The sequence below is a fragment of the Mytilus galloprovincialis genome, chromosome 2 (genome assembly GCF_965363235.1).
Source record: "Mytilus galloprovincialis chromosome 2, xbMytGall1.hap1.1, whole genome shotgun sequence".
Lineage (NCBI taxonomy): Eukaryota > Metazoa > Mollusca > Bivalvia > Mytilida > Mytilidae > Mytilus > Mytilus galloprovincialis.
Genome location: NC_134839.1, coordinates 111,945,003 through 111,968,445, shown reverse-complemented (window position 1 = coordinate 111,968,445; position 23,443 = coordinate 111,945,003). Strand labels below are relative to the sequence as shown.

Genomic DNA, 23,443 nt, shown 5'->3' with positions numbered 1-23,443 from the left:
TGAGAACATTGCAAGAAATATATAAAATTTTATTTTGTGTCACACCACTGCTTTTAAACTCAGTCTTTCTAAATGATCTCTGGATACACAATTACATGTACATCCTGTTACGGGACATTCTGAATGTTCATCAAACCATTCAAATAAATGGGAAACATGTCCACCATGACGACAAGATTGACACCAAGAAAACCAGTCTTGAAAGGGAGATAATTTACTGTCTAAACCTGAAATTATAAATACATTATTTCAAAGATGATACTGGTTCTAACATTTTATGATTAGGAGACCACAAAAGATACACAAGGTAATAAAATAATATTATTACAAACATAGTAAATATGGATTATCTGAAGATACTAACAGTATTTGTATACGATCAGTATCTACTAATGTGTTCACCAAGTTTTTAATTTGTCTTGTTTCAATAAATCTTTGTTATTCTTTGTGGTGTTTTGAAAACTATCTTTTGTCTTTTGGCCATGGTGTTGTGCTCCTTCAAATTTTGTATTGTTCTATAATTATCTTCTCCATCTTTTCTCGAGAGGTTATTTTTCAAAACTAAATTTAAGACTTTCTTAATAACAAAAGACTACAGAGGAAATACAGTCGTTTCACTTACCCAATTATTCCTTATGATGGTACAACCCTATACCTGAGGGGGTGCCTAAGTTTGTTAGATACGGATGTTGACTTACCCAATTTTTCCTTATGATGGTACAACCCTGTACCTGAGGATGTGCCTAAGTTTGTTAGATACGGATGTTGACTTACCTAATTTTTCCTTATGATGGTACAACCCTGTACCTGAGGGGGTGCCTAAGTTTGTTAGGCACAGTGCACAACGAGGTAATGGCTTCCTACATCCTGGACAGCAGGTAACCTGTAAAATATAATGTGTACCTGTTACCTGAGAAATATATACATTTAATACATGTATACGCAAAGATTGGCCATTACATGCAATTGCCTGATGGAGGTGTAATAATAAATAATATGACAATGTGTGTAATTTCATCTTTGAAAACAAAGTCTGATATGGATGTGTCTCTTTCAGCACTAAGAATCTGCAGAATTTATAAAACCAAAAATTAATTGTCCATGACTATGAACTTTGATCCTGAAAAATGTCTATAAAAAAAAATAACAATAGATAATTTAGCAGTGTAAAAAAGAGAGACAAGTTCAACATACCTTTGGTCTGTTAAAATTAGCTGCCATAGGACCTGACATAAAAGGTAAAGATCTTTGCACCATAGGCAAGTTACAGGCAATACTTTTGCCACAGAAATTACAACTGATGAAAGCCTGCGATGGAACTCTGGTACTAGTATCATTTTGGTGCCAAATTATGTCTAGTTTGGCTCTGTAATAAAGGAATTTTATAATTATAAACCAAAATCTTTGGAACTTAAATTCTTTAACTGAAAATTAAAAATATTCTGTTCTAGGACACCCTGCTTTGTTAGCACAATAAAATGTGTATGTCTTAAGAACTGTGAAATCCCAGCAAAAGCAATACTTTATTTCTATTCTTGGAAGTTAACTTCATAATTAACATATGCAACCACATATATGTGACCTCAACTGAATTGTAAACTTCATTTAACCCAAACTTTAACCTTCGATATCATGATATGGAATGTACAGATAAACAAGGAGACACATGGATGGATGGATAAACAAGCCTGAAATCATCTCAATGGACAGAGACTGACAGATGATAGACACAAAGACCAAAAGCATAATGGTCCCTAAAAATATTCCAACATGGCATCAGAAATCTCATGTCAGAATAACAAATAAATTTGAAGAAACACTTTCTGTTACTAGTATTTCCGTCTTATCAATGTTACCTGACAACCAAAATAGGATTTGTTTTTCTCCATTTCCTGACATACTTGTTCAAGAAAACTAAATATATTTCACCTGCAGTGCCACAAGTGCCACCTATGTAACATTAGAACTCACCTGTATTGCCATTATTGCCACCTGTTAAACCTGTGTATACTGAATATCCCATGCTGCGCAACAGCACTGCCGCATCTGCCACCTGTGTAAGACTGGAGTACTAAATATATTTAACCTTAATGCCACATCTACCACCCGTGTTATACTAGATAAATAAATATAACTCACCTGTAGTGCCACAGCTGCCACCTGTCTAACATTTCTCTGTAGCTGGAAGTAAATTGGTGATATTTTTTGTAGTACTAGATTACTTATATGGATGGAGATGATGCTTCAGCAACTCAATGATATCTTGTAGTAATTAAAAACTCAATGATATCTTGTAGTAATTAAAAACTCATTGATATCTTGTAGTAATTAAAAACTCAATGATATCTTGTAGTAATTAAAAACTCAATGATATCTTGTAGTAATTAAAAGCATGACCAAAGTTATCTTTCATCATATTATATGTACTATCACTTTTCACAGAAATATACGCTCATATTACAAATAAAATTCAAAACAAATTTCTTAAATAAATATTTTGATATGAGCCTCACTGATGAGTCTTATGTAGACAGAACGCGCGTCTGGCTTACTAAATTATAATCCTGGTACCTTTGATAACTATTCTTATAAAAGAAGCTTTAAGGGCATACAATACAGTTTTGATCCCATATTGAAATTTTGATGAAAATTTGCTGAAGGCTATTTTTCACCTGATTAAATCAAATATATAATAAAATATATACCTTTATGTGCTACTGTTTGAGTAAAATGAGGTCGAAATTTCAGATTTGTCCTGATATGTCACAGTTTGAAGTCGCGAAAATAACATTTTATGTTAGCAATGTCATTACCTCCCCTATAACTGTATGGTATGCCCTTAATGCACTGTTCCTACTTTATATTGTCAAAATGTATTATTTATGGTAATAAGCAAAATCCTGATCTTTTGACATTAAACAAGTTTTTGTGTGTGAGTCAGATCTTTTAAATGACGTCATACAAAAGAATTCTACATCAATTTTACAATCAGATCTATAAAACTAATTTGATGCCAAAATAATCAATATAAATTTTCTAATATAAAATTAATCCACCTAAGATCTTACCACTTGATCTATATAAATTATCCAATTCAAAAGAAATCTACTCATTTGATTCAAAAGTGATTAATTTAACACCATTCCTTTATATTGACATCACTTAATTGATACAAAACTAATCCACCTAACATCTTACCACTAGATCCACATTACATATCCAATAGAAAGAAACCAACATCACATCTACTAATGAATCTACATTACTTATTTGTTACAATAGTTATCCACATAAAGTCTTACCATTGGATCCACATAACCACTTTTTCTTTGTCTTCTTTAGTAATATCACAAGGCAAGCTATAAACAATGGCTAAAGCTACAGTCTGTATGTCACCAGTTCTATCTAGATGTCTTTGTAATAGGTCTATACCATCACTTGTTAAACCTAAATAAACCAAAATGTAGCATGCAACTTGTGTTCTCTTATTTTAGAGTTATTTATGTTTCCAAATAATTAAATAAAAAATCATTTTATTAGAATCTTTATGATGTTTTTTTAATATTAATCTTTTTCTATGGAATTTATTTCAGAAATCTTTTCTCCTACCATATCCACTTCACTGTCAGCAGTTCACAAAACATTTGGTTTTTTTATTGAAAAAAGCAACAATACTCTTATTGGACACTGTGCAAAAACAACACTCAAGCTGTATGCAAAGATAAGTGTAAGAAGAATTTTTTTGGTTTTGAAGAATTCTGTCAATCTGTGACTATAATTTTATGTTGCAATATACATTTAGAATCAAAACACTCAATGTATAATATATGATAGTTCATTTGCACAAAAGATGTCAGAACTAAAATTGAAAATCATTAGTGTCTTTCATATTTGCCACAACGGCCTGAAATTTTAGCCTGTTGCTTCACTTCACCTATCTCAAGATATTAGCAACTATAAGTCACCATAAGATTAAGGTTAGTTTTTGCCTGAAGAGTTGTAACTCATTAGATTATTAATGACTATACCTGTTAACAGATTATTAATGACTATACCTGTTAACAGATTATTAATGACTATACCTGTTAACAATAAACCATCCAAATCTCCATTTTCTTTCACTTCCTTTATCAATGATTCCATAAACTCTTGAAGCTTAAACATAGAAATCATCATTTATTCATTTAATAGGATTGTAAATTATGATATAAGTATATAAAAGTAAAATCACTTTTCTTTTGTGACATCAAAATTTCTGTTTAAAGTTGTACTATAATGGCTCTAGTAATTTATAATTGGACCGATTTTACTTTTCAGTCAATGTATGGTTTCCATTTAACACTGATAACAGATAAACACAGAAACATAAAACGTTTTAAGCAGAGTTACTGCTCTTGCAACATTTAAAATTGAAAAAGATACCAAAGATACATTCAAACAAGTCGAAAATAAAATGACAACACCATGGCAAGAAAAGAAAAACATGTAGCACCTGTGACTAAACAGATCCTGCTCCTCATGTAGCACATGTGACAAAACAGATCCTGCTCCACATATAGCACTCGTGACTAAACAGATAATGCTCCCCATGTAGCACCTGTGACTAAACAGACCCTGCTGCACATGAAGCACTTGTGACTTAACAGATCCTTCTCCACATGTAGCACCCATGACTTAACAGATCCTGTTCCACATGTAGCACCCATGACTAAACAGATCCTGCTCAACATGTAGCACCTGTGACTAAACAGACCCTGCTCCACATGTAGCACCCATGACTGAACAGATCCTGCTCAACATGTAGCACCTGTGACTAAACAGACCCTGCTCCACATGTAGCACCTATGACTAAACAGATTCTGCTCCACATGTAGCACCTGTGACTAAACAGATCCTGCTCCACATGTTGCACCCGTGACTAAACAGATCCTGCTCCACATGCAGCACTCATCACAAAAAGTTTTCCTCTTCAAAAGGGTGCCTTCTGAAACTTGTTTTAAAAAGACATCACTTGTAGTGTATTTATATGGCCTACCTTACTGTCTGAAAGATATAGTGCAGCAAAAGCCACTCTGTCACATAGATTAAGATCCTTCATGTCCTACAAATAAAGGAAACAATCTTTCTAGACAATCAAATCCTAAAATATCATATAATAATATGAGGGTTTCATGTATGTCTTTTTTCCCAAATGTATCACTTTTTAGTTATACTAAACAAAGCAGCAAGTCATTTTCATAAATATCTTTTCTCAAGAGCACTTGTTTACTTCTAAAAATCTTATATCCTATTCTTTTTAGACACAAAAAAAATGTTTCAATCTGTGATATTTTTTTTCATCATTGATACTTTATACGACTGTTGTAAGTACATGTAGTATGATGCAACCTTTAAATCCCCAAATCTTTGAAATGAATTTTTTGAATGGTTGTTTAGTGTTTAACACCAGTGCCCACTTTCAGCACTCTTTGAAATAAATATCAATATAATATGATGTAAAAACAGAAACCTGAATAGTTATTCATATCTGGAAAAACAAATTAACCTATACTGTGGATTCATTAATATTCGTTGGATACCAATTTTCGTGGATTTCGTGGGTACCGGGAAACAACGAATTTAAATGTTCAACGAAATGCATATTTTCTAAAGAAATGCATGTGAACTTTGTCAAAACCACGAATTTAAATATCCACCAATATGCAAGTTTCCCTCTGTCCACGAAAATTGGTACCCACGAAAATAAATGAATCCACAGTAATACTGTGGAAATCAACAGTAACTGTCGATTCATTTACTTTTATTGTACATTTGCACTAGTAACTTTAATTCCTAATGAGAAAAATGTCTTATTCCCTTTTAACATGAAACATATTCAAAGTATACCAGAATTTCTTGATAATTGTCTTTTTCACATGATAAAAATGCAAATATTGCTCTGAGGTATGGATCGGTTAACTTGTGTAGTAATGCGGAACAGGTTTTCCTCCATAACGTTTGTTTATCTTCTGAGTAACCTGATATCGCCATGGCAACAGCATTCATCATTGTACTGTCTGTAAAATAGAAAATTATACAATTTATAAAAATTTTTTCTATCCCATTCTTTCTGTTTGTAAAAGTTTCACCATCTATAATGGGGGTCTGGGTTGGAGTTACAAAATAATTTGTTAAAATGAGCTAATTTCTAGACAATTATTAGGCACAAAAAGTGGTAAGAAAAGAATTGATTTTAAATATCCTCATATAAGCAGGACTAAAATAATACTGCAAGAACAAAATAAATGTATAAAATAAACCACATTTATGATTATGTAATTCAGCTAATTTCAGAATTGTTGTGATGTTAGTCTTATATAATGATGAAATATCCTTGTATTATTGTGCAATTAGGAACCTTGAGTGATTGACATCACAATAATTGAAAAAGCATGCACTGCACCGATTCATATGACCCACAAAATATTTGATCTGATTATAGTTATTACAAAGGAATGTAACTGGATCATTATGCAAGAGGCAGGAAATAGAAGAAAAAAATTCTATCTTTGAACTAAAGTTTTCACCCTGTTTGAAGAGTGAACCCTACCTTCTGTTTGATGCCTGTATTTTCCACTGAGTATTTCTATAGTTTGTCCAAACTTCAAGTTAAACAGTGCTATGGCTGCAGCTTTGGATGTCTGTCCATTCTTATGTAATCTGAAATAGTATTGGTCAATATATAGAATATAAAATTAACCGTTCAACTTTAAAGCAAAACATTCATTATCTCTCTTCTCAATTAAAATTTGCAGGAGGATTTTGGAAAATTAGAAAGATTTACTTTCTTCTTCTTTAATAATTGTAATTAAAATAATTTAAGAACTAACAAATTGATGAAGCATTTTGGGACCAATCTTTAAAATGATATGAAAAGGCTTACTGGTATGCTAAAAAACTTTTTAACTCAATATTGAACAATACACTTACTCTTTAAGAAAAAGATTTAACCCTTCTGTATTATCACTGTTACCCCAGCCACACAACTGTAAAACCTTGTCTCTACAATAGGTAAAATATGTATTAATACACATGATAAGATTAAATAAAATGTTGACACCAAGATATGTCTCGCCTATATGTAAATTTGATAGTGTAATACAAATGTTGAAATTAAAATGGCATTGTTTAAACATGTTAACTGTGCAAAATATTCAATGTCCTAGAACCATTTTTGTAGGTGCAGTGCCAAATTATCTCAATGAAAGTGAGAAATGCCAATGTGTATAGAACTGCATACCAAATACCATTGTCTAATCATTAGTGGTTCTCTTTAAACTAACATATTAACACATTTATAGAACTGCATACCAAATACCATTGTCTAATCATTAGTGGTTCTCTTTAAACTAACCTATTAACACATTTATAGAACTGCATACCAAATACCATTGTCTAATCATTAGTGGTTTTCTTGAAACTAACCTATTAACACATTTATAGAACTGCATACCAAATACCATTGTATAATCATTAGTGGTTCTCTTTAAACTAACCTATTAACACATTTGATTTAAGCAAAAGTTTTAAAGTCAATGAACCATGATTAGGGGTTAGGGCCATATAATCCCATACTGACCTCTCTTCACTGAGATACTGTCTCATAAAGTATTTGGTACCAGTACTACCATCTGTATACTGGAATGACTGATATTTCATGGTACTGCCTTTGTTGAAGTCCATCAGATGATATACACCACTGTGTTTATAGGATTGACCCTGAGATTTGGGTTCTTCAACCATATCATGGGACACTGGTTTTAGTTAAAGGAATGATAAACAATGGTCTTCAAAGAATTACCAATTAAAATTTGTAAATATTTTGAGTTAACATGTTTAATTTAAAAGGTAATCAACAGGTTGCATCCAAATGTTCTTCCTGTTTTCTTGTTCTTATACACATGTATAGCCACAATATTTATTGGTCCATAAAATCAATGATCTGAAAAAGTATTCTTGGGGAGAAAATTTATAGGGAGCACATCATATTTGGCTCAGCATGTCAGTCTAGTAGAAAGAAGGGATTATATTCATATCACATTAACCTGTTGTTGACCTGAATATGCATTTTAATTATAATCATCCAATTTATCATCTATCATATTTCTGATTATTTTATCATTTTATTTCATTTGTTTGTTTTTAGTACCTTCCCTAAACGGTACTGTTTCAAACAAGTTTAATAGATGTTATACCCTGACTGTATAAAGGATACATGATAACCATCTCCACATACCATACAGCTTGGCATCTTCTTTCACTAGTTGTACATTGTGGAAAACATGATCAGACTGGCAATGTAAAATACAGTTGTAACTAAATGACAGTTTACAGAAATCAATGTAAAGACTATCAAAATATTACAAAATTACATAAAGTCTTTCTTCATATATATATCATGGATGTGAATGCCATTTACAAGTCATTATAATAAGGACTCCTCCGGGTGCAGGAGTTTCTCGCTGCATTGAAGACCCATTGGTGGCTGTTCTATGGTTGGGTTGTTGTCTCTTTGACACATTCCCCATTTCCATTCTCAATTTTATTACATACAGTATAATGATGGCACTCCATATATCAGATTAGAGGATTACATATTTTTATATCGGATTAGAAGATTATATATTCTTATATCGGATTAGAGGATTATATATTTTTTCACTTATGACAAAATGTAGGTCATGTTTAGTAAATAAGATCAATTCCAGATCTGTTGTAACACTTGATTAAAGTATGATTTAGACAGACACACTAGATATACCTGTAACCCGTAACCTTTAGAAGCTCTCTCTTTCATCAGAAGTGATATATCTGTAGATTTTAGTTCCTGGTCTACTAACTTCTTTCCATTACCCCAGGTTATATGAAATTGTGGAGAAAATATCTACAAAATAGATTGAAAACATTGTTAGAGTATAAAGTATTCTGTGTATAGGATATGCTTGGATATAACACTAATTACTACCTACATGCAAACATATCTATTAATTTTCATTCAAGGGATACCTCAACAGGGGAAGTAAATGTACCAAGGTTGTTAATCAATCATCTTCTCTTATGTACTGAAAGGTAATAGGTTTTTTGCAGCACCAAAAGTATTAAATCATATTGTAAACTTCTTTAACAGACATGTTTGTCTTGCTGTCTAATTGACCTAATAGCAAATAACTTTATTTTCATTAGAAAGATCTTCATTGTTAAAACAATAGACAATCCAGGAATGTGATGAAATCAATATGTTGCATGCATAACAAACAAAAAGACGTTAAACAAAGATCGCAAGACAAAAGATAAAAATCTGAGAATCAATGAACAAAATTCAGCGTAAAAGTCATACCAAAAAAATTTATTTCCAGCTCTAAAATGCTCCCAAATATATGTGAGAAAAAAATCAGAATCTAAATGTTCTTTTTTAAGATAACTACAGAGAATTGAGCATGAAAACATTGATTCATTCGTAAAGTATCCCCCAAGTTTAGGGAAAAACCATCATGACCATCATACAAAGAAAATGAAACTAGTTTACTGTGAAATCTTTAATCTTACCACAGGAATTCTTTCATGGACAATCATATCTTTGATAGCACCATTTGTACAGGCAGTCAGTAGTCTAACTTACCACAGGAATTCTTTCATGTACAATCATATCTTTGATAGCACCATTTGTACAGGCAGTCAGTAGTCTAACTTACCACAGAAATTCTTTCATGTACAATCATATCTTTGATAGCACCATTTGTACAGGCAATCAGTAGTCTAACTTACCACAGGAATTCTTTCATGTACAATCATATCTTTGATAGCACCATTTGTACAGGCAATCAGTAGTTCAACTTACCACAGGAATTCTTTCATGTACAATCATATCTTTGATAGCACCATTTGTACAGGCAATCAGTAGTCTAACTTACCACAGGAATTCTTTCATGTACAATCATATCTTTGATAGCACCATTTGTACAGGCAATCAGTAGTCTGTTTTCTTGTTTGGGATGCCAGTTGAAAGCAGTGACATATTGTCCACCATTGTTAGCTGAAATAAAATTATGTATTTAAAATTAAAAGACAAAAAGGCCAACATATAGAAATTAGTAAGTTACATTGAAACTTTTTTCTTGTTTTTTTTTGTGTGTTTTTTTGTTAATTTTAACTTAATTATATGAACATATTGATTTTCAATTTTACGGATATCTGAGTTGAACCTTATCATATTCTCATAAATTCAGAATTTCTAGTAATAAATATATTTTAGAATCTTTTCTCTAATGCTTGAAACAACTTGATTATTTTTTTTTTATAATAAACATAATAAACAAGCATTTCTTTTGTTTCTTATTGGTCAAAATTCAACTGTTACATTAATGTTCTTGCTTTCCTATGAGTTTCCTATTGTACAAGCAAAAAAAGGTGACTAAGCTTGATGACATCACACATAAAGAACACATCTTTTTGTTTATTATTAAGAAACTAGAAAGAAAATTGTCTAAATAATTTCTTAAAATCATTAGAAAAACAGATTCATAAACAAAACCTTGAGAATATGAATAAGCAGTGGTAAAGATTATGTCAACAAGCACACATGACAAATTACAATGCATAAACGGTAATGATAGATTCTACTTACGAGATATAGTCCTGTCAATGTAGTTAGGTTCCAGTTCATCTATACCTAGAGCAACAGAAAACTTCTATGATAAGACAGTGCTCAGATAGAAATCAGATACATTGTCCAGTAGCAGATATATTATTCAGGATCTTTACATAGAATATGGGCCTACATCCTCTGTGAAGCCCAAATAATAATTATATAATACAGGACTGTCCTGATTTAATATAATTTAGTTTTTGTTTACAGGGTATATTACAAGTTCATATACCATGTCAAGGTAACGAATCAAATTACCTGGATATTTCACTTCAGTATAATACAGATATATCCAAATTCATATCTGTGTTTGTTTGCTCGGTTCATTTCAAAATGGGGAAATTTTTTATTCTTTTTTTCAATATATATTATCATTTAAAAAATATTATCAGTAGTGAATTTGTGTACAACAGTAGTTATAATTACAGTGTAAATATGTACATCATTAATCATAATTAGAGTAAACATCAGTAAATCTTATGTGACTCAAGAGTTTAATTGTTAACCCAATAACTATTTTCATTCTTGTAACTACCTTGTGGAGTATGTCTGATATCATATAATTTTACTGAAGTACTTTCTCGATATAAAACTCCTAGAAAACCATTCCTGGGAAAAATAAAAAGATACAGTATATAATTACAACATTCAGCCTCAATAAAAAGTCAGCCATCTTCCACTCAGGAAATTCTTATATTCTTTGTTACATTTGGCAAATGAATAAGCAATGGTGAAGAAGTTCTTCCTATATACTCTTAAATTATTCTAATTGTTTTTAAAGATCAAAAACAACATATAACAATACTGTGTGGAAAATGGGGAAATTTGTTCAGAGAATTTAGAATAAAGAAGTTTGTTTGTTTCTGTGTCTAACTGAAGGTGTGTTTCATTCTCACATGACTACAGAGTACATGTATTTATTGTTTTATACCTTTGAATGATAAAAACCAATCATATCAGCTATTTATGTCTCATCTTTGTCAAGTTTTGAACAAACAAAACAAGTCTATACATACCTTGTAGTTCACCATCTTAATTTTTCCAAGTTTTGATTGGAACCAAAATAGATTATACTTGTCTTAAAGAAAATCATAATAGCTTTATCAAGTTCTGATTGGAACCAAAATAGATTATACTTGTCTTAAAGAAAATCATAATAGCTTTATCAAGTTCTGATTGGAACCAAAATAGATTATACTTGTCTTAAAGAAAATCATAATAGCTTTATCAAGTTCTGATTGGAACCAAAATAGATTATACTTGTCTTAAAGAAAATAATAATAGCTTTATCAAGTTTGGATTGTAACTAAATAAGTCTATACTTGCCTTGTTGGACACCATCTCAGCTTAACTATATTTTTGGGTTCTTGCAATGTTAAAATCTTTGCAGTTAAGAAATATAGTATACTATACAAATAAATCATGTAAACTGTTAAAGTGCTGAACAAAAGACCTTGATAATAAGCAGACAATTATAATACATTAAAACTAGACTGTTACAATTTGGTGAGCAATCCCAACCATATTTTATCTAGTCATATTCTATCTTAAATAAGGAGCCTGTTATTCAGTGTTGTTAGTTGTCTGTAATATATTTTTTTTTCCATTGTTTTTAAAATGATTTTTTTTGTTGGTTTTCCCCATCTATATTGTTCCACATTTTATGGTGAAGGGCCTTTAATAGCTTACTAGATGACATTGGGTTTGCTCATTGTTCAAGTTGTCCACATCTTGGTTCTTTAGCCTAATTGTCTTATAACTATAAATTTTACTCTCCATATAATTCATAAACCTATCTGCAATATGACAACTATGTGAATCACTGTAATTTCTAAAGGATACAGGTTTATCAAAATGTCTGGTATCCCAAACTGACACATTGTTCTGAAAAACAAAACAGTCATCTGTAAACCTGGCTGTTAAATTAAGTATATAATTTTTACTCCAGTATTATTTGAGTACTATACCCATCAACCCAAACCTGCACTGTTCAAATTATCTTTTACATCAAACTAATAGGTTTATCTGATTAAAAAAAGGAAGTTAAATTGGTGCAATCTGTACAAACCCTGTAACATTACCTCATGAAAAGAAGCTATTCTGTTTTGATTTTTGGGATCAGTAACTACACCATTGATAAGTTTTGTTGTTGTTGATTGTTTTGGCTCTTTTGCATCTACAAATATAATATAAAACGATAATTTTATTCAAGAATATATAGAAAAAATTTATTAAGACATACAATTAAAGGATAAAAAAACAACTGGCTGAACCTCCAACACAATTATCAAACCCATATGTTAATTGCAGTTTCTCCCTGCATTGAAGTCCCATTGGCGACCTTTGGTTGTTGTCTGTTCTATGGTCAGGTTGTTGTCTCTTTGACACATTCCCCATTTCCATTCTTAATTTTATTGATTTCACATGCATATTACATGTACCAATTATCTTGTACAGTATCCTATAATCAGGTTGAAATATTGTACTTAAGATATTATTATATTGTTCATTCCACAGACAAATTATTTGACAGAATTCAAAATATATATATGCCTTACCCCTGAGGTCATATATCCTGAGATGTCTATTGTTCATTCCACATACAAATAATCTGCTATCTTTACGGAACCAACTAAATGAGGCAGTCATGTCATTGTAATTACCTGAAAAAAATATTTATATCATATATTAACCATTGTATCATTACATACTATTGATTCTTTATCATTTCTTGGGTACCCATTGCAAGGATTTGGCTATAAATGCTTAACCTTCAACCTGAATGTTCAACATAATACATATTTTCAAAAGGCTTGTATACAGACTTTCATTCATGAAATCAAATGCCGTGGATTCATTTTTGTTCATGCTTAACAATTTTGTGGATTGAGGAATGCCTGTATTTTTGTGGATATTTGAATTCATAACTTTGCCAAAGTCTGCATACAAACCTTTAGAAAACATGCAATTCCTTGAAAGTTTGAATTCATGGTTCACATGCAACCACCAAATTCATGAACATTTGTATCCAACAAATAATGAATCCACAATATCAACAAAAATTACCTTAAATCCAGGAAAATTAGTATCTATGAAAAAATACACAGTATTTAAGGACTAGCAGCAAAAAATTGTTTGAATTATGATACATGTTAAAATGCCTGATTTTGATTTTGATATGTTTATTTACCATATTTTACACTTTTTTACATGCCATGACATAAAATTTAATAGACAGAGGTTGATAACAATGATTAAACATACTGTACATGTATCTTGAATATTTGTACTACACACATTAATCTATCTCATGTAATATATAATTTGTTTACCTATTTCTAAGAATGGTTTGTAGATAGATGAAGATTCACTAGTATTAGAGCTATATCTCTGTCGTTCATATTCTCCTCCAGACTTAACATTCCAGATCAGTATACAACTATCATTTCTTGACTTGTCTAATCCCTCAGCCAACTAAAATAATAACAGTACTGTTTAATCAAATTTTATACTACATTAAGACCAAATTTATGTTATAAAGCTCCACTAAATATTGTCAATCCACAATGTTTGGGAGGCACATACAAAATAAAATTGCTGAAAAATTTATCTAGAGCTCTAAAGAGCCTGTGTCACTCATATGCATTTTCAGGTAACTTTTGTAAGGCTCATATACGAATACTGTATGATATAATGGTTCTTTTGTCAAGATATTTGAGCAGAAAGCCAACACATATTAATATCTTATAGAAGAAAAAAAATCAATAAATATTGTTTTTCACTTTATATTCATATACATACCAAACTGCTGTCCATATGGTTCCAAAATAAATATAAACAATGCCTTGGATGTCTTGGTACTGAAAAACAAATAATCATTGTCTTAAATAATGTTCTGAAAAACAAATAATCATTGTCTTAAATTATGTTCTAATCTACAACTAAACGCATTTTCATTTGTAGGTTTTGAAAAAAAAATTGTTTTATGTGAACTGCAGGAGGTACATGTAACATAAAAGGATAATTTTATAAACGTTGGACTTGCTTAGTAAAGTTAATAAGTGTCATAGTTCTTACCAAATTCCTTGTCAACCAAGTCACTATTGCTGTCCTTATCAAAACTACAAAGAAAAAGAAAACAATATAAATAAATAAACAGCTGCGCCATGAGCGCATGATATGCCCTTCGTCTTGTGTGAGAGGTTTTATGCAATAATCATAAAATAGTTTCCGAGATACAGCGCGACATGTGAAAACATTTTTTTTTACCAAAAACTCAATAACTCTAAAATAAAACTTTGAATCATCACCAAAAAATATATAGATCTTTAGATTAATATAATTAAGACGTGTGTAAAGTTTAAAGCAAGTCATTAATGGTTTTTAATATACGATGCAACAAGTGAAAAAAAACCTCTTTTTTACAAAAAAAACCCTCAATAACTCCAAAATTAAATTTTGAATCATCACCAAAAAAAATACAGATCTTGTGTAAATTTTTAAGCAATAATCATAATTTGTTTCAGAGATATGGTGCGACATGTGAACATCAACCCCCTTTTTTACAAAACCTCAATAATTCTAAAATAAAATTTTGAATCATCACCAAAAAGTATACAGATTTCTAGATTAATATAATTAAGAAGTGTGTAAAGTTTTAAGCAATAATCATAAATCGTTTATGAGATATGACGCGACATGTGAAAAATACACACCTCTGTTTTAGTTATAAAGTCCTGTAACTCAAAAATTTTAAATCCTATTATCACCAAAAAGTATACAGATTGTTTGACCATCATAAGAAACAACTATGTTAAGTTTCATGAAATTTCGATCAGCGGTTCTAAAGTTACAGTGCGACAGGTTTACAACGGAAAGACGAATGCTGGACATTTGAAAACTATCTTACGTCTCATCAAAATTTTGACAAGCATATAAAAAGGCACTGTATAAGGCATGGTATTTCTTAATCATAAGAAATCTGATGGACAAGGTATAATTTGCAGTTGTCACTACACACAGGCAGACATATACATATATTTATTTACAGTGATTGTATGCTTCTAAAAATAGATTAGCATCCTGTAATTATACTGAAGAGATGAGTAGATGATCATTTCTGAACACTAAAAATAAATACTTTGTGTATTGTATCAGAGATCCTTGTTTAATTCCTACAAGCAGGTAACACCTCCCGAAACGAAAGCTTATTTTTATAAGCTAGAGTTAGAGGAGGGGATAAGGTCTCTGCGCAATGCTAGGCAGTGTTGTCGTAGAAGTTAGAAAATAAAGTACAGGTTCCAGCCCCGGCGCCGGGGAGGAAGTTACTAATCAAATCTACTCTAACATCGTTAGGTTGATTTTCTAGGCACTTTATATATATATATATATATATATATAAGTACGTCTGAGTAATTCCATATGAAACTATTTAGTATGTGAATAGTTAAAATAATAATTCAACTATCAAAAAGTATGATCTTCAAATTATGTTATCCTGGAGGAAGGCTAGGACATTTGGCTTGCCAGTTGAAAAAGGAGAGATGTTGAATAAGGCAGAAGATTTCTTTTGCAACAGTTCATTTAAAGAGACCTTTTAAAAAAGGCTGCTGCAAGAGTTGCTTGGCATGCAGGGAGCATTGTATTCTCTTATTATATAGATTTTGAATCATGAGAAATGTTAAATTACAGTCAAACTGATAATCAGAAGTAGACTTTTCACATTTAAATAGGCTTCATATACCTCCTTAACTGGACTTTACCATTGACCAGTCCACATGCTATAACATCATCATGTTCTGGTTTTGGACACCATTCAACTGTCTGTAAAACAATATTTATTTTAGTTATTTTTAATCATAATAAACAAGAATGTGTCAAAAGAACACGGATGCCCCACTTGCACTATAAATTTCTATGTTCAGTGGACCGTGAAAGTGGGGTCAAAAATCTAATTTGGCATTTAAATTATAAAGACCATATCATAGGGAACATGTGTACTAAGTTTTAAATTGATTGGACTTCAACTCAATCATTTAACTACCTTGACCAAAAACTTTAACCTGAAGCGAGACAGACAGACGGAATAACAAACAGAAGGACGAACAAACGAACAGACCCACAGACCAGAAAACATAATGCCCCTCTACTATCGTAGGTAAGGCATAAAAATCTGCAGAATTAATCAATTTAATCAGTTTTTTTAAACATCTGAAAATAAACTTGACTTCAAATCTAGTACTGTTCTTTTATCTTTTTTTGCATGTTTTTATTTTGGTGAATTTTGATAAAACTGGGTTATCCTGCACATTTACTGGGTTATCATGCACATTTACTGCATTTGTATTCGAATTCATTTTTTTTCACTAAAATATTCCTAATGAAAAATTCATGAAAATAAATACATAAAATATACCTTTATATAAGGGTTTATTTTCCAGATTGGATTTTGACATTTGTATTGATTTGTAGACAAATAGTAGAATAATAATACTTGTATGAAAGGAGTACAAGGCTGGAATATTATTGTTTATATGTCCTAAATCTACTAAACAGAGCAGATAAAAAAATCTAGGTTCAGGAAAAATAAAGGAAAATCTTTTTTTTTTCTTTTTGTAAATTGTGATCTGTTGAATTCGTACAACAAAATAGGGTTAGTTATTGTCTTATCGTTTTAAAACATTCTATCTTTAATTAAGCTCAAAACTGATATGAAACACTCTGTTCTATATCTGTGGTAAAGCTACAGACAGAGAACCACTGTTGTCCCTGAAGTATAGCTATACAGGGGATAGTTAAGTTGTACATGTACCTCTAATAAGTTAATCCCCAACTGTCTTCCCAGAGGTATAGCTATACAGGGGATAGTTAAGTTGTACATGTACCTCTAATAAGTTAATCCCCAACTGTCTTCCCAGAAGTATAGCTATACAGGGGATAGTTAAGTTGTACCTTTAATAAGTTAATCCCCAACTGTCTTCCCTGAGGTATAGCTATACATGGGATAGTAAAGTTTTACCTTTTATAAGTTAATCCCCAACTGTCTTCCCTGAGGTATAGCTATACAAGGGATAGTAAAGTTGTACCTTTAATAAGTTAATCCCCAACTGTCTTCCCTGAGGTATAGCTATACATGGGATAGTAAAGTTTTACCTTTTATAAGTTAATCCCCAACTGTCTTCCCTGAGGTATAGCTATACAAGGGATAGTAAAGTTGTACCTTTAATAAGTTAATCCCCAACTGTCTTCCCTGAGGTATAGCTATACATGGGATAGTAAAGTTTTACCTTTTATAAGTTAATCCCCAACTGTCTTCCCTGAGGTATAGCTATACAAGGGATAGTAAAGTTGTACCTTTAATAAGTTAATCCCCAACTGTCTTCCCTGAGGTATAGCTATACATGGGATAGTAAAGTTTTACCTTTTATAAGTTAATCCCCAACTGTCTTCCCTGAGGTATAGCTATACAGGGGATAGTAAAGTTGTACCTTTAATAAGTTAATCCCCAACTGTCTTCCCTGAGGTATAGCTACACAGGGGATAGTAAAGTTGTACCTTTGATAAGTTAATCCCCAACTGTCTTCCCTGAGGTATAGCTACACAGGGGATAGTAAAGTTGTACCTTTAATAAGTTAATCCCCTATTGTCTTCCCAGAGGTATAGCTATACAGGGGATAGTAAAGTTGTACCTTTAATAAGTTAATTTCTAACTGTCTTCCCTGAGGTATAGCTATACATGGGATAGTAAAGTTGTACCTTTTTAAAATAAGTTAATCCCCAACTGTCTTCCCTGAGGTATAGCTATACAAGGGATAGTAATGTTGTACCTTTAATAAGTTAATCCCCAACTGTCTTCCCTGAGGTATAGCTATACCGGGGATAGTAAAGTTTTACCTTTGATAAGTTAATCCCCAACTGTCTTCCCTGAGGTATAGCTATACATGGGATAGTAAAGTTTTACCTTTGATAAGTTAATCCCCAACTGTCTTCCCTGAGGTATAGCTATACAGGGGATAGTAAAGTTTTACCTTTAATAAGTTAATCCCCAACTGTCTTCCCTGAGGTATAGCTATACAGGGGATAGTAAAGTTGTACCTTTAATAAGTTAATCCCCAACTGTCTTCCCTGAGGTATAGCTATACAGGGGATAGTAATGTTGTACCTTTAATAAGTTAATTTCTAACTGTCTTCCCTGAGGTATAGCTATACATGGGATAGTAAAGTTTTACCTTTGATAAGTTAATCCCCAACTGTCTTCCCTGAGGTATAGCTATACAGGGGATAGTAAAGTTGTACCTTTAATAAGTTAATCCCCAACTGTCTTCCCAGAGGTATAGCTATACAGGGGATAGTAAAGTTGTACCTTTAATAAGTTAATTTCTAACTGTCTTCCCTGAGGTATAGCTATACATGGGATAGTAAAGTTTTACCTTTGATAAGTTAATCCCCAACTGTCTTCCCTGAGGTATAGCTATACAGAGGATAGTAAAGTTTTACCTTTGATAAGTTAATCCCCAACTGTCTTCCCTGAGGTATAGCTATACAGAGGATAGTAAAGTTTTACCTTTAATAAGTTAATCCCCAACTGTCTTCCCTGAGGTATAGCTATACAAGGGATAGTAAAGTTTTACCTTTGATAAGTTAATTTCTAACTGTCTTCCCTGAGGTATAGCTACACAGGGGATAGTAAAGTTTTACCTTTAATAAGTTAATTTCCAACTGTTCTCCTTGAGGTACAGCCACTGAATCTTCTGATAATATTTTTCCTACAAATAAACAACTTCAGATATTTTAAATGTTAAAACAAATATGATACCTAATTATAGTAATACCTTAAATAATAAGTATTCGTTGTTGCTGCAAAAAGTATTTACTGTCAATTATAATAAAGAAGATGTATGCAGCATACAACATTTAGATCACTACCCAACAACAGTTACAACACATCAAGAAAGCATTTTTCAAATAGAAAAGTAAATTATACAAACCTTGTGTTCCATGAGAGCCTACTTTTTCTTCATATTTTATAACATTATAAAGATTTATTTTGGTTCCACAGTAGCTCAGAAACTTATCACTATTAATTGGTGACCAAAGTACTTTTGTAAGACTCATGATTTGCCAGTTTTCTGTTTGCCTCTGAAATTATAAAGCACACTATTGACTAATTTCTCAATTTGGCCAAATGATAAAGTATGTTTTGCTTTATTAAAAATCTCTCATACATTATATACATGCATTGATAAAATCTGTGAAGTAACACATTGCTGATTGTTTATGATTTGCTTAACTCTATTTAAAGGGATATTAAGGGTGCCATCATTGCTATAGCTTATTGTACAGTAACAGCACTATCTTTTAAAGGTTGAAGGGTAGATAAAGTAACAAAGTGCTAATGAAAATATTTCTAACAGATTTCAGCCATGTTCTGTACATTAATATCCAAAGGAAACATAAAAGTTTAAAGGTTTGATTTGGGTCATACATCAGACACTTAAAAAGCATGTTATCTGAAAACAATATATATATAGATATAATGTGATATAAGTTGCCAATGAGACAACTCTCCATCCAAGTCACAATTTGTAAAAGTAAACCATTATAGGTCAAAGTACAGTCCTCAACATGTATGCATATACATTTGTACTGATAGGTTCCTCTGCTATCCAGAGAACCACTCCCAGAGCTGTGAGAGTAATAATGGAATTCATGTACACTCTCTATCAGGATTAATGGACTTGCGCATTTACAACAGTACTTACAAGGACAATTCCCATTCAAAACAAAGGGGGTGCTAGGACAATCCAAACCCAACACAGAGGGGGTTCTCAGACAATCCCAACCCAACACAAAGAGGGTGCTAGGACACTGGGAAGTCTGTTATCATGGCAAAGAAAGCCAAGGTACATGGAGAGTACCACCGGGACTGTCAGTGGGAACAGACAAACCAAAGAGATATCAGTAGATTGATCTCCAGGTCAAAGTTGGGGACAAATTTGACCAACAGAGACCCTCAAAGTATCCATTCTATTTTAAAACAGCAGTCTGGATACCAAAGAAGTGTGTGAAAAGGTTGGTAAACCATTGGTCTTTACCACTAGACAATGAACAAACAGCTATACTATTTGTATTAATCTTATTGTCATGTTAAATGTTTTGCACACATCCCATTTGCCGGCCAAATCAGAAAATTGCTCCAGACACCAGATCTTAAAACATGCCTCAAATAAAGAAGTCAGTTTCTGCGCATACCCGCATGTGGGGACGAGTAGTCAAATTTGCCTTTATCATATTTATAGGCTACTTTAAATTGTGTATACACCCAAACTTTACTTATAGATATATTTCAGATTTTTTGTTACTTTTCCTTTTTCATTAGAAAATACCTTTCACACTCCCCCCTTTTTTTATTTAAATATATTTATTCAAATGTGGTATAATTTTATTCTTTTAATGTGCATTTACATTTAATTTCAATTTTTCTTACTACTGTAACATTTTTATATGTTAAGTGTGTTATCTGATTGTATCAGGTTTACATACACCTGTATTTTCACACATACCAATTTAATACAGTTAGAGATCATCAGAGATTATATTAATTAAGAGATTTCTTTGTTGGACTAGTGAGCCCTAATGATTTGCATATGGTGCCCTAGTAAATTTTTGTAATGAGCACAATACACTAGGAGCCAGGATTTCCACGGATTTCCAGAGCAAGGAGTACAAGGAGCCCGTTTCCCTAGTAGTCTATATTTGTATCCAGGCTTGTAAGAGTCATATAAAAGAGAAAAAGAGTGTTAGATATGGGGGAGAGAGAATTTATAGTAAGGAGAGGACAGTAACGTTTATATAGTAGAGAGGACACCTGTATTGTTTGATGTACATTGTGTTATACTTGTAACTTTGTTAAAGTCGTGTGATTTTAATAGCACAGAATTGAACTTTTATTCATCTTCGTGTTTATGTACACTACAAGACTTCATTCAGACTGCACCAGGATCCATTTATTTATTCATAAATGCGACCAGGATTCCCTTAATCATGCTAACAGTTGATTTCAAGGGCAAAGAGTATACTTGGCATATCTCGTCCATTTACAAGTGAAAGGCACGACCTGAAACTTATATACCCAACAACACAGCACACACACACAGATACACACTTTAGTTTAAGTCCCATACTGAACTTTTTCGTCACACTGATTACTAATCCAGTTATTAAGGTGGTACCTAACACTACAGGGAGATAACTCTGTAAAGTCAGCTTAACGTTTTAATTACGTTGTGTTGTATAGGGAATATTAAGCTTCTTAATGATCAAAATTGGTGTTTGTCAAACTGCTATATAACCAGTGTATTTTTTCTGACTAAACGGTTGGTTCAAAATTTTTTTGAAATTTTTATATTTTTTTTAAAGGGTCAAAGTAAATACACCTTATCACTATTTGTCCGCCATTACTGGATATCACACAGATTCCCGTAAAATTTTGACGTCATAAAACAAAATATCTGACGCCACAATGGAAAAGTGATTGTTGTTGACGTCAAAAGTTCAAGCGGCCAGGTCAGCCGGGATTAGCGATAAGGTGTATACTTTGTCAAAATTTAATTAAAATTAAACGAGCCAAATTAATTTTAGTGAAAGTGTTAGGTACCACCTTAATATGGGGACGAAGTCCCCTATTACAGTAGAAAATTCAATAAAAAAAAAAAAAAAAAAAATCGGGAAAATTTCCTGAATTTTTCATTGTACTAATGAACTCAAAATCGTTCAATTTTTTATTGTCGTGTTTTTTAATTTCTGGATCTGCGCAGAACACATAACTCTACTTCCTTCTTCCGGTCTTGTTGTCGTGAGACTTTGATTAGTCTAGTAAAATATAGGAACTCAAGGAACACAATACCAATATTTCATTTTTAATCATTCTTTGTCTTTGGTATGAATAAACGGTAGGCCTACCTGATGCATTGCGTTTCTTTGTTTACATTGAACATGACATCATAACTTAAATAACGTCACAAGTAAAATCCCTAACAACAGAACCAAAATCGGAAACGTTACGGTATTTCCGTATCTTTTTTTTAACAAATATTTAAAATACAAAAAAAATAAATTAATAATTTAAACAAACTTTGTCCCCATTCACAGGTAATGCCTGCCTCATATTACAAATTTCAATATTTCCATTCTCTTCACTGAATTGACACAGGAACATATTGACTGTTCCCAGATTCACAAAATTTGAAAACAACTGATAATTTTCGTGTATCATTCACGTTTGTTCATTCTGGATCATATGACAGTTTATCATAAAATCAAATGCGGATAGGCGTAGCCTACGAAGGCCTATTTGTCTACACGTCCCAAGCATGCAAGTACGTGCAGTCACTGTCAATAAAGTATTGCTTAATAAGTGTTATTTGATTGATTTTAATCTTTTTTAGCCAATAATTACTGTAAAGTGTAAGTTTTCTTAATCATATATAATGTCATATGACTGAAATATATTCTTCAGTAAATATTTCATTTTGTTCTGCTTATATTTTGAGTTTGTGATTTTTACCTGGGGCTGTCAATATTGGTTCCACTTTTACTCAATTGATCCCTATTGGACCCAGTTTTTAGTTTTTACCCCAAAAAAATCTCTAACTTTCTATTTCCGAAAACGAAAGCAGATGGAGTAACCTCCCATGCAGTGTCGTAATATTTATTTAGGTGAACTTAAAAAAAACAATAACACGATTTAATTGTTTATGT

At 31.8% G+C, this 23,443-nt stretch overlaps 1 protein-coding gene across 3 annotated transcripts; it reads right to left on the bottom strand.

Moving 5' to 3' along the window:
- Positions 1 to 15: 15 nt before the first annotated feature.
- Positions 16 to 23,377, bottom strand: LOC143065394 (GATOR2 complex protein MIOS-B-like). Of its 3 annotated transcripts, none has more exons than XM_076238939.1 (27): positions 23,250 to 23,377; positions 19,672 to 19,822; positions 19,382 to 19,449; positions 16,428 to 16,507; positions 14,762 to 14,805; positions 14,486 to 14,544; positions 14,017 to 14,158; positions 13,243 to 13,347; positions 12,766 to 12,860; positions 12,527 to 12,568; positions 12,011 to 12,066; positions 11,220 to 11,293; positions 10,664 to 10,708; positions 9,951 to 10,072; positions 8,801 to 8,923; positions 8,255 to 8,330; positions 7,619 to 7,793; positions 6,970 to 7,041; positions 6,590 to 6,699; positions 5,887 to 6,056; positions 5,036 to 5,101; positions 4,083 to 4,155; positions 3,303 to 3,447; positions 2,140 to 2,181; positions 1,195 to 1,366; positions 775 to 883; positions 16 to 227 (listed from the first exon to the last, which is right to left on the bottom strand). In XM_076238939.1, exons 2-27 carry the CDS (start codon positions 19,796 to 19,798, stop codon positions 40 to 42), a joined length of 2,580 nt encoding a protein of 859 aa, XP_076095054.1. In that variant the 5' UTR covers positions 19,799 to 19,822; positions 23,250 to 23,377; the 3' UTR covers positions 16 to 39. The 3 variants fall into 3 exon arrangements, with proteins under 3 accessions (XP_076095054.1, XP_076095055.1, XP_076095056.1); XM_076238940.1 differs by having other exon boundaries at positions 23,319 to 23,342; XM_076238941.1 differs by lacking the exons at positions 16,428 to 16,507; positions 19,672 to 19,822; positions 23,250 to 23,377 and having other exon boundaries at positions 19,382 to 19,402.
- Between the last annotated feature and the right edge of the window lie 66 nt (positions 23,378 to 23,443).

What these genes read in the sequence shown, in the direction of transcription:
- LOC143065394 (XM_076238939.1), bottom strand. Translation starts at nt 19,798, where the DNA reads ATGAGTCTTACAAAAGTACTTTGGTCACCAATTAATAGTGATAAGTTT. An exon ending in GGTAAAGTCCAGTTAAGGAG is followed by an intron (nt 14,806 to 16,427) that starts GTATATGAAGCC and finishes TTTTCTTTGTAG; the next exon opens with TTTTGATAAGGACAGCAATA. An exon ending in ACAATTATCAAGAAATTCTG is followed by an intron (nt 5,102 to 5,886) that starts GTATACTTTGAA and finishes CTTTATTTGTAG; the next exon opens with GACATGAAGGATCTTAATCT.